Below are 17,303 nucleotides of genomic sequence, written 5' to 3'. Positions count from 1 at the left end.
TGAGCCACATCTAGTTCTTCAAGATCCGGTTACAGTTTTTTTATTTACCTCACTTACTTATTAGCTAGGGTCTTATTTAGCTCAGGATGTGCCCTCAAACCTTTGATTCTCCTGCCTCCACCCCCTGAGTGCTAGGATTTTCAGGCAAGCGACTCTACCATTTGAGCCACATCTCCAACTCCTTGGGCTCTAGCTTTGGTTGTGGGATCTGTAGTACTAACCGTTTAGGTTGCTAACCATGCCAAGTGGGGCAGGGCCACTTTTGTAAGATAGCAGAAAGGATCCCAGACCCTGGGCTCTCTAGCTTTTGCCAGCACCAAGTCCACAGGTTGCCTGCCACAGGTTCTAGAATGCTGCTTGGAATGTTTGCAAACGCCAGACGTCTGTCCTCTTCTCTGAGTCGGGGAGGCATGTTGGTCTGATCTTGTGTGTGCTGACCCTGCAGCGTGGCCTTATAGTGTCTGGCCACTTGACACTTCTTCCTACACGCTCTGGGCTCTGCTGTGTTTTCAGGGAGGAGGGATAGAGATCCAGGAGGGGTCTCCCCTGGAGTGGGGATAGTGGAGCCATCTTGATGGAGTAGACAAGCCACAGGCAGGATCAGCAGTGACACCCTGGGGATAAAGTCTTAGTGAGATGGTCCAGCAGACCAAGTCGCTGGTCATCAAGCCTGACAACATGAGTTTGGTCCTTGGGAACTACATGGTGGAAAGAGAGAAGAGAGACTTTTGCAATCTGTCCTCTGGTCTCCAAATGTTCTCTCTCTCTCTCTCTCTCTCTCTCTCTCTCTCTCTCTCTCTCTCTCCCTCCCTCCCTCCCTCCCTCCCTCTGTCTATGTCTATGTCTCTCTCTGTTTTTTATGCTAAAACAAGCATATACATTTCAAAAGTGACATTTTGACAGGCTTTCACGGCTCATGACTCTAGGTTGGTAGTGGCTCAGTTGGTAAAACGCTTGCATGACAAGCGTGGGGACCTGAGTTCAATCCCCAGAACCCATGTAAAACAAATCAGGGATGGTATTCATGGGCTCACCATCTCAGGGATCCTTGTAGCTCACTGGCCAGCAAGTACTCTGCTTCTCATCATCTCATCATTCCTCCTTTCTCTCATCTTCCCTCCTCCTCTCCCTCCGCCCCTCCCTCCTCCCCCTCTTTCAGATATAAACCTATAGGTGAGTGCAGTTTTTCTTGCTTGAGTCCCCCACTTCCTCCTCCCATCACCACCCATCAGACAGGCAGGCAGGGGAGAAGCGCACAATGGAGCCTGAACTTGACACAGTGTTAGAAAAACAAATTCCCACGGGGGGCGGCAGGTGTGTGTGTGTGTGTGTGTGTGTGTGTGTGTGTGTGTGTGTGTGTGTGTGTATGGGTGGGGTCACTTCCAGCTACCCAGCCAGCATGGAAACTTTCAATATGATTTTGAACTAGGCACCCAGTGGCTTCAAAGCAGCCCAGGGGGTAGGGTGGGGTGGGGCACCAGCACCTAAGCTCTCACTCAAGACTTTTGTGTGCAAACAACACAGAACACACCCCTTTCTTCTCCTGCTTCCTCTCACCCCTTTTCCTGTGCAGCTTTGGGTTCTGCCCGCAAGTGAGTGTTCCTTCCAGAGAGCCCTTGGGTAGTCTGTGGGAGCCCTGTGTGTGGGAGGGTTGGCAAACCTGTGGTGGCCCTACGTGAGGGAAGATGAGACCCAGGAGCCTTGGGACTTGAGGCTGTGTTGACTTGAGGTCAGTGTAGAGCGTGTGGGGTGTTAGAGGGATCGTCTTTCCATCCCTCCCTGCAGTCTCCACCCTTGTCACTCTGGACCTACCTCTCAGTCTTGTATGCTGGAGCTTGGCCATCCCTGGAGGGAGGAGCATCTAGACACTCATCCCTTCCCAGATCTGCACTCTGCACCCCTGCCCCCAGACTCTGTGCAAGTACATTTGGCTTTTCAGGCCAGCCAGCCCGAGGCTTCCAAACTTAAATAAATAAATAGAAATAAATCAGTAGACCTTTTATCTGAGGCTCCTTTCCGGTCACGTCTGTCCCCTTGGCGAGACTTCTAAGTGGAAGTGAGACGGCCTCTGCTTGGAGGAAGTTTACCGTCACTTCGGGCTATATGGAGGTGGGAGCGCTGGCCCTGCAGCCCCTCAGCTCCTCAGTAGGAGCTTTATCTCGACTTAAATGGCTGCAGCTAGACCTTGGCAGACCCAGAGCGTTAACTTGTTTCCATGGGCTGTTTTGGAAAAAGAAGGCTCCATCTTGCTGGCTCTGCCAGGAGTGTTGATTTGAAAGGTGCCTGGCTTCTTGGCAGACTAGGGATGTGTCATGGGGCAGAAAGGAGAGACGCAGTGGCCTCCGGCTACCCTGGCTATCCACTCTCTGCTTCCTATGGTATACTTTTGGTATCTTTTTAAAAATGGTGGAAACTGCTACAGGCTGCACTATGCTGTGTGTGTGTGAGTGTGTGTGTGTGTGTGTGTGTGTGTGTGTGTATGTGTGTGTGTGTGTTTTGTTGTTTTTCTTTTAATGAGAACAAAGATGGGACAATTGGTATCTTGATAATGTGACAAAACCATGAAGATTCAACCTGCGATATTTGTCATGGTGTACCCACAGAAGTGTGACGTTTTTGACCCAGGTCGGAGAGGCTCCCGTGTGCCTCAGGGCAGAGCTGGTAACTGGTCAGAATGCTCAGGATAAGTGGCTGACAGGGCTCAGTTGTAGATGGAACATCTGTCCCAACCCTCCCACCCCAAGAGTGTGTGCTCGGAGAGATTGCAAAAGTCTGAGGATGGTGGGGGAGAGCCGTGGAGAGCTGTCCTTTGGACAGGCAGGGCGTTGAGCTCACAGGCCCACAGCAGCTGTGGTTTTCTGTTACAGGATCAAACCGGTAAACACTCTAGCAGGGCTTGCAAGGGTAGGCGTGGCTCCTGAAGTCCCACCCATAGCCGGGGAAACTATGCAGTTAGCATCTGGTATGGGTAGAAAGGGTCTCATTTCACTTCCCTTCAGAGCATACATTCACATTGGAAACAGCCCATTCCCACCTTGACTGAGTTGCTTGAAGGAACCCCAGCTAGTGGGACTGTGGGATAAGAACCTCTGCAAAGGACTAGACCAGCGATGGAGAACTGGAGACATTTTAATGCAAGAAAAAGAACTGCGAGTAGTAGGAGTCCTGTCTCCCTAGACCCAGCCTGCCTGGGGCGTGTGCTTTGCGCTTCCTCTAGGGCTAGGAGCCACTATGGCTGTTGGAGGCCTGTAGGTCGTCACCAGTCCCTGTCCCGTGGGGTTTACATTCAAATGCTGCTCGGAGAGCCTTGGGCCCCAGGCTCTGTGACTGCTCCTCTCGGTTCACATCAGCAGAGTCTGACCTTCCACCAGGTGGCTTCTGGCAACTTTGTTGCCAGAGGCTCAGGAGCCCTGCGTGCCTGTGTCCTGCTGGTCAGACTCAGACATGCTCACAGCTGGTCCTCGTCCACCCAGATGGTCTTGCGCTGTTCCTCCACAATCTTGTCTTTGAGGACGCGCAGCAGCTCCTCCACGCTGCTCCACATTTCAGCTTCCACCGTGGCGTAGAGGCAGGGCAGAGCCTCCAGCTCCTTCTCTTTGAGCCTGCACACACGCAGGAATTCCTCTTCTGTCTCTGGCCTTGGTAGCAGCTTCCTGGGGGTGGCGGGGTGGGCATGGAGAGACAGCAGAGGTTAGTGCTAGGATCATAGCAGAAAGTATACTCACTAATATTTGAATTCAAGGCTAGCATGGGCTACATGGTGAGAACCTTTCATTCCAGAATCGGGTCGTCGTCCCAAATTGAAACGCTGTTCTCGTTAAACACAAACTCTCCCCCTCCCCTGCCCCCGCCCCCTTCAGCTCGGCTCCTACCATTCTGCTTCCTGTCTCTATGAGTCTGAAACTTTAGGGAGTTCCTGTAAGTGGAACCATATGGTGTCTGTCCTCCTGGTTGATTTCACAGCATCCTTTCCTCGAGAATCACCCATATTGTGGCAGGTGTTGGAAATACTCTCCTTTTTCAGGATTGAATACTATTTCACCGGGCTAACCTAAAACTTGCAGTCCTCCTGAGTGGCTGGGATAGTGGCCAGCCACATCTGGCCACTTCTCTCTTTGAATTTGGTTTTCTTATGTACTTCATCTCAGTGACAGTAAGTCGATAGACCCTCTCCCAACCGCCACATCCATATGTGTCTTACGTATGTGTACCAGCATCTGCCCCATCACGGTCCCAGCATCCAGGAATTTTGGAAGGGCTGAGTGAGAACGGAGTGTGGGGCGTGTGTGGGGACTGGGTGTCCTTACCTGAACCGTTTGATGTTCTTCTCGCTCACCCGGATGAGCAGCACTATGGGGTACACCTTGCACTTGATCAGGTCGCGCACGCAGCTGATCCCGGCCTCCAGCAGGCAGTGTTTATTCTGCAAGCATAGCAGCCAGTGTCAGCAGAGGCGCCCACATTACCAGCCCTTGTGGGTGCCAGGCTGTACTAGGGAGCTTCGAAAGTTGGCCTCGGTGAGGTCGTAGCCCCACTCCTGAGTACTGCTCTATCCTACTGAGCACGCTGACACCGCCATCTAGGACAAGCCCAGAGGGGCTTGCAGTGGACACTCACTGCCCCCTCCAGCTGTCCAGGGTATTCCTGGCAATGGGTGGGAGAACAGAAAATGCCAGGAAGGGAAGCTGGCTGGGGTGGGGGGTCCTTGGGGCTACCTGTTTAACTGGGAGTTTGTGGAAAAGGATGATTCTTACATGGCTGAGGGCAATATGTATGAAAAAGACACCAAACTTTACATCAAAGAAAAAAATGCATAATTACCATCCTAGCCCTAGGGAGGCTGAGGCTGGAAGAATGAGAATTTCAGGTCAGTCTGGGCTACATGGGGAGACCCTGTCTACATGACCAAGCCAAACCAAACAAGAAAAAGAGCTTAGAAATCTGGGTGTGAGTGTGTATGACTGCAATTCCAGCATGTGGGAGGCTGAGGCAGTAGCATAATGAGTTGGGGTCAGCCTGGGCTACCTAGTAAGAATCAAAAATAAAAAGAAGGAAAAAGAAAGAAAAGAAGAAAACTATAAAAAAGGCAGATATGTGGTACACACCTGTGATCCTAGTGCCTGGGAGGCAGAGACAGGAAGATAGCAATTGGAGGGTAGCCTGGGTCACATAACTAGTTCCAGGATAGCCTGGGCTACATAGCAAGAGCTTATCCAAAAAAAACAAGCCAAGGTTGGAGAGATGGCTCAGTGGTTAAGGACACTGCCTGCTCTTTCTAGCTCCAGTAGATGTGATGCCCTCTTCTGACCTCCATGGGCATTACACTCATGTGCGCACCCACACACACACACACACACACACACGCACACGCACACGCACACACACAGACACAAAAAAAATCAAACAAAAATATCTTTAAAAAAACAAGTAAAAAAACACTCCAGAATATATTCTTGAATATGTGTGTGTGTACATATATGTGTGTATGTGTATTTACATGTGTATGTATGTATATATATGTATATATATGTGTGTGTGTATGTATACGTGTATTCAAGTGTGGCAGCACATGGCTGTAATTTTTTCACTTAGGAGGTGGGAAGAAGGAGACTGAAGTTAGTTTTCAGGCCAGTCTGATCTACACAGTGAGACCCTTTCAAAAAACTAGAGAAGGAAGAGGAGAAAGAGGAGGATAAAGAAGAGGAGGAAGTGAGAAGAGGAGAGGGGAAGGGAAGGGAAGAGAGAGGGAGAAAGGGAAGAAGAGGGTGGAGGGGAGAGAGAGAGAGAGAGAGAGAGAGAGAGAGAGAGAGAGATAGATATTATATATCTCTATGAACTTATTTTCTGTACATACTGTAGACCTGGCACCAAGGCCTCAGGAAGACACAGCTTGATATCCCCCCCCCCCCCAGACTTCCTTCCTCCAACCTGTTTGCTCCCTTCCTCCCCTTAACCCTGGCTGGTGGGGCTCCACCTTTCCAGTACAATGCATCTTGTCTGTGGTCCACTCACTTTCTCTTCTCTGTGATCAAACCTTCCTAACAGGACCCGGCTTTCTTTTCTGAAATATGAAATAGGATCGCAGGTAGCCCAGGATGGCCCCTAATTTCCTATGTATATGGCTCACATGTTGTGTGTGTGTGTGTGTGTGTGTGTGTGTGTGTGTGAATGTGGATGCAAAACAAGAAATATCAACCAACATCAACCACAGGGGCTGGCTTCCTTGTTTCTTTTGAGATAGGATCTCTTTATTGGCCTGGGCCTCACTGATTTGTTCAAGCTGGTTGGTGCTGGTCAGTGAGCCTCAAGGACCTTTCTGTTTTGGTCTGGGTTACTGTTGCTGTGATGAAGTGTGACCAAAGCAATTTGGGGAGGAGAGGGTTTATTTGGCTTACAGGTCCATATCACTGTTCATCATCAAAGGAAGCCGTGGCAGGAAATCAAGCAGGGCAGGAACCTGATGCAGAGGCCATGGAGGCTGCTGCTTGCTTAGTTTCTCCTCATGGCTTGCTCAGCCTGTTTTCTGTAGAACCCAGGAGCACCAGCCCAAGGAGAGACGGCACCACCCACAATGGGCTGGGCCCTCCCCCATAAATCACTAATTAAGAAAATGCCCTACAGCTGGACCTTACGGAGGCATTTTCTCAACTGAGGTCCCCTCCTCTCAGATAACTCTAGCTTGTGTCAAGTTGACATAAAGTTAGCTGGACCATCTCCTCTCTCTCCTTCCTCAGTGCTGGGATGCAGTATTTGCCACCATGCAAATGTGGGTTCTGAGGATTAAATTCAGCTCCGCATTCTTGCATGGTTGTAATCAATCAACTCAGCCATCACCTCAGCGGCTGGGGAATGACACCCAAGGCTGTCCTCTGATCTCAGCACACACATGTATGTATATACACATGCACTTTCTCAATCATGAACACACACACACACACACACACACACACACACACACACACCCTTAGCTGACATGAACCAACACCAGTACACTGGCAGAAACAGAAAACAGAAGAGGGGCCCAAAATACAAGCCCACATCAGAGATTTGAGGATGAAGAGTGGAGGCGGAGGGTGATCTGGGCTTGAGAAGAGAGAAAGGATGGACACAGCTGTGGCCACCCATGACCCAGTACCTTACAGAGAGAGATGGTTGGGTAGGGTCTTAGTCTGGCCAGTACCCAGTGTCCCTCACCTTGGCTGCCACAGCCTCAATGTTGGCAGGGACGATGCACTCAAAGGTGTTGGGGTTCTTTTCTCGGGAGTAGATGATGGTCTCCGTCTTCTGTTTCCGGAGGTACTCATCTCTTGTGACAATATCTGCAGAGAGGGGAGTTAGTATCTAGGGTGGCAAGCGCTATTTGTGGTGGGTTGTCCCTTCCAGGCCCTACCTATCCCCTCCTGGGTGCCATATAATATTCATCTGGTCCTTTTCTACTCCATAGTGGGAACTATGGAACCTGATCTTCTCTACTAGCTATAGAGGCTCCCTGGTGATTGGGGTCAAGGTCATGGTTCACAATCGTTATGCCAGACTATGCAGCAGGGGCTTAGTGGACACTCATGTTCTGGCTTTTCAGCTGTGAGTGTCACTGGACAAAGGAGCCCAGGCATTGTGGGGCAATGTATGATTCAATAATAAAACTCACCCATGGAGTCAACCCCACATACTTATTCACTCATTCGTCTATCCATGTGTCCATGCATCCATCCATGCATCCATCCATGCATCCATCCATGCATCCATCCATGCATCCATCCATGCATCCATGCATCCATGCATCCATCCATCCGTCTGTCCATCCACCCTCCCTCCCATCCATCCATCCATCCATCCATCCATCCATCCATCCATCTGTTCACCCATCCAACCATCCATCTAACCATCCGTCCATCCATCCATCCATCCATCCATCCATCCATCCATCCATCCATCTGCCTATTCATCATCAACAGAGCTACACTCCTGTCCATCAACCCATCCATATGTTATCCAACTATTATCCCTTCATTCACTTACTCATCTAACCATTCATTATCTACCCATCCATCTATTTAATCATAACCTGTCCATTCATCCATTCATTCATTCATTCACCCATCTCCCAAGTGTCTGCCATCTCTCTACCTGCCACCTTTCCCTAGCCACTCATCAATCCATCATTCATCTATTATCTACATTTCCATCAACTACCACCCACCCATTTACCCATCTACCTATTACCCATTTCCTTTTTTTTCTTTTTCTTTTTCTTTTTTCTTTTTTTCGGAGCTGGGGACCGAACCCAGGGCCTTGCACTTGCTAGGCAAGCGCTCTACCACTGAGCTAAATCCCCAACCCCACCTACTACCCATTTCCATCTATCATCCATCTGTCTCTCTGTTATCCTTCCATCTGTACATCTATCTATCCATCCACCCATCTGTCAATCTGTCCATCCATCCATCTAGCCATCCATTCATCCATCTGTCCATCTGTCCATCTATCCATCCATCCATCCACCCACCATCCATCTACATACCCACCCCCCCAAAATATCTTACTCATGGTCAAGCATTAGGATTAAAAATGTGGGGGTTGGGGCTGGGGATTTAGCTCAGTGGTAGAGCGCTTACCTAGGAAGCGCAAGGCCCTGGGTTCGGTCCCCAGCTCCGAAAAAAAGAACCAAAAAAAAAAATGTGGGGGTTGGGGATTTAGTTCAGTGGTAGAGCACTTGACTAGCAAGCGCAAGGCCCTGGATTCGGTCCCCAGCTCCAAAAAAAAAAGAAAAAAAAAAAGAAAAAAAATGTGGTGAAACACATTGCTGTACCCAAGGAGCCATGACCCGGCTGGAGATGAGGATATAGATTACAGATCATTACTAAGTGGCTGCTGAGTGGGTAGAGTGAAGGGTGCCTTCTGTGAGAACACTGAGGAGGAGTGGAGTTGGGGAGGAGGGTGGAGACAGGCTTCCTGCCTCAGATGGAGGGGAGGGGGAGAGGCAATGTAAGAAAGGGGAGGGGGAAAAGGCGGGGAGTCTGAGTCACTCTTGTGATGGGCTCCGTAAGCCTGTGTCCCTCTGTCTGCCATCCGGCCATGCTCACCTGACTTGCAGATGGTGAACTCCATGGCACCCCCTGAGTTGAGCAGCTTCTGCACCAGCGTCTTGGCCAGCATGGTGGGCGTGAACAGCACAGGCCTGCGGCGCTCGCAGTGGAAGGCGCGCACCAGGCTGTAGGGGATCAGGGTGAGGTTCCGGCTGAGCTCGTTCTCAGGGTCCAGTTCTAGTGGAGAACAGAAACAGTGGGCTGTCAGAGCCTGTCCTGCCCTGGGGCACACTCAGGCCGTGGAGGCTTTGGTCACCCTTGTGCGCCCAGGAAGCCTGGGGGCCTCTGGTGGTGGGGAAAGGGACATGGGTATTTCAGAGCTACTCTGAGCACCCAGAGGCACTGCCTTAGAGGTGGCTGTAGGAGAGACACAAAAGAGCCTTGATGGCTTCTGAAGTCCAGGCCACCTCAGTAGACCAAGGACAGCTTCTTAGAATAGAGCATGGTCTGCGGAGTACAGCCAAGTATGCTGTAGTGTGCTTTCTAATTGAAATGTTCCCTCCTGGTGGGGGCCACAGGGCTCACTAGGGACTAATGACTCGGGGGGCTCAGAAACCTGCTAAACTGAAGGAAGGGGTGGGCTGGCTCCAGAACCCATGTGAACATCCTGCATCAAGTCGTGCACACTCATAATCCCAGTGCAGGGAGGCATAGTCGTGTGGATTGGACCCCTGAGGACTTGCTGGTCAGCCATTTTATCCTCATTGGGGTGGCTAGGCCAGTGGGAGAGCTTGCCTCAAAAACAGGATGGGGGCTGAGGAGATCATTGGCTCAGCAGTTTAGAGCACTTGCTGCCCTTGCAGAGCAGCAGAGAGACTCAAAGCCACCTATTACTCCAGCTCCAGAGGGTTCAGCGCCCTCTTCTGGTCCCTGTGAGAACTGCACTCATGTGGCAGGAGTGTGTAGACAGATAAATGAAAAGTAAAACAAAACAAAACAAAACAAAATCTTAGCTAAAACAACAATAATAACAGGAAAGCCATTATGGCAGACGGTGACTGAAGAATAGCTGAGGTTCTCTGACCTCTATGGCCACACAAGTGCTCCTGTGGTTACAGAGGCAGCAAACCATTGTTAGGGATGGGACTCTACAAGTTATGCAGGGAGCTCCAGGGGCGCCACCTTAGTGAGTCATCGCCTGCGCTATGGTGGGACCTTTCTAAAGATACTGTGGCCTGAGGTGCACATGCTCCTGACACCAGCCTCAGAGAACTCACTGGTTCTCCATGGTAGGCTTGGCTGGATTTGTTCCTTTGGTCAGTGTTGCCCTCTCTGTCAGGTATGAACAGGTAGGGACTCCCCCAGGGAAGCCATGCAGTGAGAGGGTTCAGGCAGACAGATGGGTGAGCACAGGAGGACCAGACGGCAAGATGGCAAAGCTTTGTGGTCTGTCATGGAAGGCAGACTCCTCCATTCTCCTGAGTCCCAGGGCTAGGGGATCCATTAAGGACCCATTTCCCAGGACCAGGACCTGCCCCTTTTCCTTTGCTCCTGGCCTTCTCAGCCTGGGAATAAAGAGGATTTCCTAATTACCCATATTCAAGGTCAGCCTCTCTGTTCCCAAGAGAGCCCCGCCTGGATGGCGGAGCAGGGAGGGCTCACCATCATCTGGGGGCTAGGGCGTGGGTGACTTTTTAACCAGTCAGATAAACAGTCAAAGTTATTCATTGGGGAAGATACATCAATAAATACGTAAGTCTTGGCACATGGCTTTAGTCAATGTGGACTTAAAGGGACGATGACAGGTGTCAGTCAGACCAGAGCTGGATGAGGATACCATCTTGGGGAATCATGAGGGATAGGAAGATGACAAAATTTTAGGGTGGCAGGGCTGGGCGGGCCTTCTTATGCATCCTTTTGCTATTTTCTTTTCTCTTGTTGGAGATAAGGGTCTCACTGTGTAGCCCAAACTGGCCTTCAACTCTTGGCAATTCTACCTCAGCTGACTAAATCCTGGCGTTACAGAGGTGTGCTACTATGACTGACTTTCCCCCTCCAACTGTGTGTGTGTGTGCATGTGTTCACACATGTGTACGTGTGTGTGCCTGTGTACGTGTCTATGCAAGTGTGTGTGCACACACGTTTGTGTGCATGTCTATGTGTGCATGCGTGTACACAAGTCAGAAGCAGATATTGGGTGTCTCACTGGGTGTCTTTCTCACTCACTCTATGGCTTGTTTCTTCAGACAGGGCCTCTCATGAAATTAGAGACTTAACAATGTCCAGAATGGCTAGATAGTGAACTCCAGGCATCCTCCTGTCTCCGCCTCCCCTAGCTGGGGCTGTAAGTTCAAACTAGAACAATGCTGGGGTAAGCACACATCTTCAGCCCCCTCCCTTGTCTGTTCATCCTGCTAAGCTTGTCCTGGGGACAGATGTGGCTCCATGGAGGGTGAGGTGTGTACCAGACATGCCCCTGCTGGGCTGTAGGGAGAGGCCAGGAGGTCCTCACACACCTTCATGCTTCTCGGTCAGGAGTTTGGTGGCATCCAGCGAGGACCGGGAGAGGCTCCCCAGGGGACTCCCAGAGATGATTCTCACGCGCTCATTGCTGTTCATTCTTTTGTACTTGTTTTCTGACCGACTGACAAACTGTGGAGAGAAGGAGGTGTGGCAGGTGGGTGGGGCATAATCTCTTGGTTTGTGCCAAGATTGACTTGTACCAGGCAGACAAAACCTTTGCCCAAACCTTGACTCTATTCTGTGGGGTGCTCAGGGCAGATTGCCTCTGCTGTAAAAAGCCAGCCCCTGCACGAGACTCTGGAACACTCTAGTTACCGTCCCATGAAGACACCATGTGCAGCTACTGTTCTAGCTGGTGAGGACCCTGGCTGGCAGCCCCTGGGGTCCATACATGCTGGAAACCTCTGAGTCCCCCGCATTGTTCCCATGACCCTCTGGGTTCTGGGATCATGGCTTCTCACACAGTTCATATATACAGAGTCCAGGTTCCCACAGGGCACCGTTGAGTGTCTCCCTGCTTCAGAAGAGCCTGCCTGGTCCTAGTGTGTGTCAGATTCGTGCTTTTATTCTTATATATTTTGGAGACAGGGTTTCATGTAGCCCAGGCTAGCCACAACCTTACTATGTATCCCAGGAGGATTCTGAACTTTGGATCCCGCTGCCTCTACCTCCTGAGAGCTGGGATTACAAGCCTGCCCCACGGTGTCAAGTTTATGTGGTACTTGGAAAGTAACCCAGGGCTTTGAGTATGGTAGGTAAGCATTTAAACAACCGAGCCATGCCCCTAGCTTAGCCTTGAATCTTTGGCTGAGACCCTGATGACTCAAGCTTGACACATGGGCCTGACAGTGTCATGATAGATGGATGGCTCTGCCTTCCAGAGGCCTTAATACCCTGCAGGTCTCCTCCCACCAGGCTGTCTCTGTCACAGAATTGTGTCTATCTGGGATCTGGGGTCAAGGTGTTAGTTATTTCTTACTGCATTGGAGTGTAATTAATGCAGCAGCCACACAGGAAATGTGTGTGTCTGGGCTCACGGTCTTTGCTTCTCTCAACTATCGATACAAGATCTGGCTATAGTCACTGAATCTGTACCTATAAGAAATCGCACAACAAGCTCGTCAATGGTTCTTGTATTACTTTCCCCCACCCCCAAATATTTGCTATTTCTTTAGAAGTTAAGTACAAGGAGAAAAAAAAATCCATCCCGGTTCTGAAAAGATGAGCTGCTTCCACAGACAGGTAAGGTCCGAGAAACCTACTGGGTTCCCTTATCTCCTTGGCTGCCAGGATGCTCAGGTAACTGTCATGCTCCCCCAGAGAGAATACACTGGCCTACATATCCGAAGGGTTTGTTTTTCTCTCTCCAACACAGCACATCTGATTTTTCTATCATATTTTAGCAGCAGAGTTGTTGGAAGCTCTTTTGGCCTAAAGTTTCTTCGAATCTTTTATGAAAGTGAGACTGGCTTCCAGCAGGCGTGGAGTCTGTCTACAGACCTGTCACTGCGAGGATAAAATGGGACAGGAGAAGCCAGGCGCTGTGAGAAGTCACAAGGGGCGCCCGGAATACAATGCCTTGTTATGTCCCATTGGCACCTCTTCTTGGTAGGCAGAGGGTGGAGCCCCAGCAAGCTGTGCTAGGAAAGCCAGCGGGCATGCAATCACCAACCTTACCTGCAGGAGCTGACCGAAGAAGAAACTTGCTCTGGAGAGGCGGGGACTGACCCGGGGGTCGCTGGCCGAAAGCGGCTCTTCCGGCTGCAGGGTGTTCTGGAATGAGTTTGTCGATCAGCTCAGGCTGAGCGAAGGGCTCCTGAGTGTGAGACTGCAGTAGAGAGGTGTACACCCGGCCCCAAGTCCCCTCTGGCTCGGATGTGAGGGGCAACATCGAAGCCTTGCAGTCTGGCAGCAGCAGAGGCTGGGAGAGAGCAACTGCTTGTATCTGAGACCAGAGCAGGAAGGGCTGAGACACCTTTGTGAGTCTCCTAAGTCACAGGTAGGGAGGGCTCACAGGAGCTCCCCATCCCAAGGAACCAAGTCCCTTGCAATGCATCTTCCTGAAGACATGGTGACACGGCTTCTTACATGTATGGAGGAAGAGGGAAGCTTCAGGACCCCTGTCCCCACCACTCCACTGTGTGTGTGTGTGTGTGTGTGTGTGTGTGTGTCTGTGGGTGTGTGTGTGTCTGTGTGTGTGTATGTGTGTGGTGTATGTGTGTGTATATGTGTCCGTGTGTGTCTGTGTGTCTGTGTGTGTGTCTGTGTGTGTGTGTATGTGTGTGTGTCTCTGTGTGTCTCTGTGTGTGTCGTGTGTGTGTGTGTGTGTGTGTGTGGTGTGTGTGTGTCTGTGTGTGTGGTGTGTGTATGTGTGTCTCTGTGTGTATATGTGTCCGTGTATGTCTGTGTGTGTGTGTGGTGTGTGTGTCTGTGTCTGTGTGTGTGTCTATGTGTGTCTGTGTGTCTGTGTGTGTGTCTATGTGTGTCTGTGTGTCTGTGTGTGTATCTATGTGTGTGTCTGTGTATGTGTCTATGTGTGTGTTTGTGTGTCTGTGTGTGTGTTGTGTGTCATGTGTGTGTGTGTGTGTGTGTGTGTGTCTGTGTGTGTGTGGTACCTACCCGGAGGCTACGCAGGGTGTGGTGAGCGCTGTCTGCCTCTTCCCGAGTGCCTCTGTGAACCAGTCGCTGGAGCTTCACCAGGAGAAGCTGTTGAGCTCTGTGGAGGGGATATGGAAGCAGCCTTAGGACTAGGACTGAACAAGGCGTGTGGCCTGCAAACTGGAGAAACTGGGCCTGAGGGTCCCCCAAGAAACACAGGACTCCCCCTTTGGGGATGGGATCCAGTCTCTTGAAGACTGGCTGCAGGGTCATGCCCTTCCACCTGGGCTTCTTCGCTGACCACAGGACTGGCTGAGACCCACTGTCTGTGACCATCTAAGCAGCAGCAAGAGCCCGGAAGAGCAGGTGTCGCTGTGTGGAAAAACAGGCACCCAGTAGCCCTGCTCCTGCTGGGTTCAGCCCAATCTGATCAAGGAGAAATCACTAAAGGACTGGGGCCTGGCTCAGAGCATTGCCCAATATGCCCCAGGGTTCTGGGTTCCATCCCTGCCCACCTAGACACTGAACCTCAGATAAACACAAAAGAGGGGAGGTAGGACCCATCATCCCAGCTGGCTTGGGAGGAGAAGGGCTGAGGGCAGGACTGTAAATTCAAGATCAGGCTAGGTAATTCAGTCAAACCCTATCGCAAATTAAAGGGGAAAAAAAGTAAAATAGGTTGGGAGTGTGGCTCAGTGGTAGAGCCCCTGCTTAGACTCACCCAGTGAGGGGCTGGGGGTGTGGCTCAGTGGTAGAGCCCCTGCCTAGAATCCCCCAGTGAGGGGCAGGGGCGTGGCTCAGTGGTAGAGCCCCTGCCTAGAATCCCCCAGTGAGGAGCTGGGGTGTGGCTCAGTGGTAGAGCCCCTGCCTAGAATCCCCCAGTGAGGAGCTGGGGTGTGGCTCAGTGGTAGAGCCCCTGCCTAGAATCCCCCAGTGAGGGGCTGGGGTGTGGCTCAATGGTAGAGTCCCTGCCTAGAATTCCTCAGTGAGGGGCAGGGGCATGGCTCAGTGGTAGAGCCCCTGCCTAGAATCCCCCAGTGAGGGCTGGGAGTATGGCTCAGTGGAAGAGCCCCTGCCTAGAATTCTCCAGTGAAGGGCTAGGGCGTGGCTCCTGGTAGAGAGATTCCCAGCATGCCTGGTGGTTTTGGGATGGAATGAGGGCACTAGGAGATTTTGTGAGGACATTGTCCTTACAAGAGCAAGGAAGTTTTTCACAGAATGAGGTGCCAGTATCTTCCAGTTCCCCAGGCTGAGGGAGCTGCTGGCCTGGGGTGGTCTGGGAGCCCATCCCCCAGCTCACCGGCTGTAGCTGGGGATGGTGCCCATGTCTAGGTCTTGGTCCGTGAAGGGGTCGACTCGTGCACACAGCCATTCATGCCTGTCCTGGTACATGGTATCTAGGACATGCACCACATCATCACACTTCAGGGACATGGAGCAGGCATCCAGCTGGCTGGAGATGTTCAGGTTCAGGCGGATATAGAAAGAGTCCCCTGACGTGATCAGACCATCCTCCATCTCCTTCAGCAGCCTCCGGTATCCTGAGGAGAACGTAAAGTGTAAGTACCCAGGAGAAGCCTCGCCTGAGTGCCCGTCTTCCTCCTTGTGATGGGCAGCATGCCAGCTAGGGGTTTCCTTTTCCATGTCAGCTTCCAGGAGAGCGTGGGGCTAAGGTCTGTGCTGACTCGAAACGCCTAACTTACTGGCATCTGTTCTGGGGTCCCTGTGCCTTTTCTTCATGCTTGCCAAGTGGTACTTAACATGCAGTAGGCTATGCATCCTAAACTCAGTGAATTTTTGCAAATGCATACACGTGAATAGCTCCTACTCTAAACCAGCAGGCTCTCTCAGGCTAACCTTATCCAGATAGCTGTAGTCCTAGCTGGCTGTACCTCATGCTGCAAAAATGGAAACAAGTATCGTGAGCTCCTTTGCTTCTTCTGGCTGACACTGCTCAACATTATAAGACACAACACTGTGGTGCACATTCCTTTTCGTTGCTGTATAGTACTCCACACTGGTGTGCGTTACTGACATATGTTATGTTTGGTGGACAGATGTGCTCATTTTCCCTTGGATACAGATACAGAAGGCGAGTGACCAGGTCACCGAGAACCTATGTGGAAGCTTTAGTAGCTACTGCCAGATGCTGCATGTGTTGTTATGGCCAAATTTTGCTGGTCTTTTGAGTAAAAATTTCAAGTAACTTTGGGAGCATTCGGGGCTTATTGGATTCATAGTGCCAGTGAATCTAATAAATGCTGCAAGCTGTCAGTGAACACCTATGCTGTACACCCATGATTTGTATCCCCAAATGGCCCCAATGACAGAGGGTTGTGGGTCAAAGTGGGAGTTGTAACAAGCAGGGCCCTAGTAGGTCATTCATTGCCAAAGGGCATTCCAGGCAGCTGAGTTGGTGTGAAGAAACAGATTCCATACTAGGTCCTTCAGGGGTGTCCTAGCTTTGTCCAGCCCTGCCTCAGGCTCCCTAATACCACCCAGCACCCCTGAGTCCGAGCTCTACTTTGGGACAGGGAGCCTTTACCAGAAATTCAGCCTGGAGGGCTATGCTGCCATTCACCTCTAGGGGGCGCAATTTACTTTGCAGCCTTGTAGCCCACAGGTCAAGATGTCCCCTAGAGACTTATTTATCTCTGTGCAGAGCTGGGAAGCCCAGCTTCAGGAGCTGGTAGGAGCAAATCCCATGAGTGGGGGTGACTGGGCTCCACAGTGCCACCCTCTGCACCAGGGTGCTGCTGGGAAGGGGCAGGAGAGAGGCTGGAGAAGCTGGCTGGCTATTTATGCTCTGCTCAAATATTCATGATTACCGTGGTTAAAAATAAGACCCAGCTGCAGAGGCAATCACGCAGGAAAACCCAGAGGTGAGAATGAGAATCCAAGTCATCACCCAGGCAGCAGGGCTGCTGGGGGTGGGGGGTGGCTAGGCCGGGCGGGGAGGCGGGGCTGCCTGCCTGTCAGCGGGCCGGATGTGCTTGGCCCAGAGTCTCTGCGTGTAGTAGGCTGGGAAGCATGACGGAGGAGACAGATGTCATCCGTGCAGGGAGAGGAGCGAGCCAGGCGGCTGGAGCCGTGTCCTCTGTTTCCCTAGGAGGTTTGTGGATTTGGTTCAGGGCGATACAGAGCATCTTCAACCCC

General features: G+C 51.3%; 1 protein-coding gene across 2 annotated transcripts in view; it reads right to left on the bottom strand.

Annotated features, from left to right (window-relative positions):
• Positions 1-3,109: 3,109 nt before the first annotated feature.
• Card11 (caspase recruitment domain family, member 11) overlaps positions 3,110-17,303 on the bottom strand; it is a 136,958-nt gene continuing 122,764 nt past the window's right edge. The window contains exons 18-25 of one of the 2 annotated variants that reach the window (NM_001419863.1): positions 15,448-15,688; positions 14,169-14,265; positions 13,227-13,322; positions 11,543-11,678; positions 9,084-9,263; positions 7,195-7,319; positions 4,308-4,423; positions 3,110-3,653 (exon numbers count right to left, since the gene is read on the bottom strand). In NM_001419863.1, coding sequence (NP_001406792.1) covers positions 3,449-3,653; positions 4,308-4,423; positions 7,195-7,319; positions 9,084-9,263; positions 11,543-11,678; positions 13,227-13,322; positions 14,169-14,265; positions 15,448-15,688 — 1,196 coding nt within the window. In that variant the 3' untranslated portion in view covers positions 3,110-3,448. The remainder of the gene's footprint in view (positions 3,654-4,307; positions 4,424-7,194; positions 7,320-9,083; positions 9,264-11,542; positions 11,679-13,226; positions 13,323-14,168; positions 14,266-15,447; positions 15,689-17,303) is intronic. The other variant, XM_039089959.2, reaches the window with a different exon arrangement.

Source organism: Rattus norvegicus, chromosome 12 (genome assembly GCF_036323735.1).
Source record: "Rattus norvegicus strain BN/NHsdMcwi chromosome 12, GRCr8, whole genome shotgun sequence".
Classification (NCBI taxonomy): domain Eukaryota; kingdom Metazoa; phylum Chordata; class Mammalia; order Rodentia; family Muridae; genus Rattus; species Rattus norvegicus.
The sequence above is the reverse complement of the archived record's forward strand: the minus strand, read 5'-3'. Positions and strand labels throughout refer to the sequence as shown.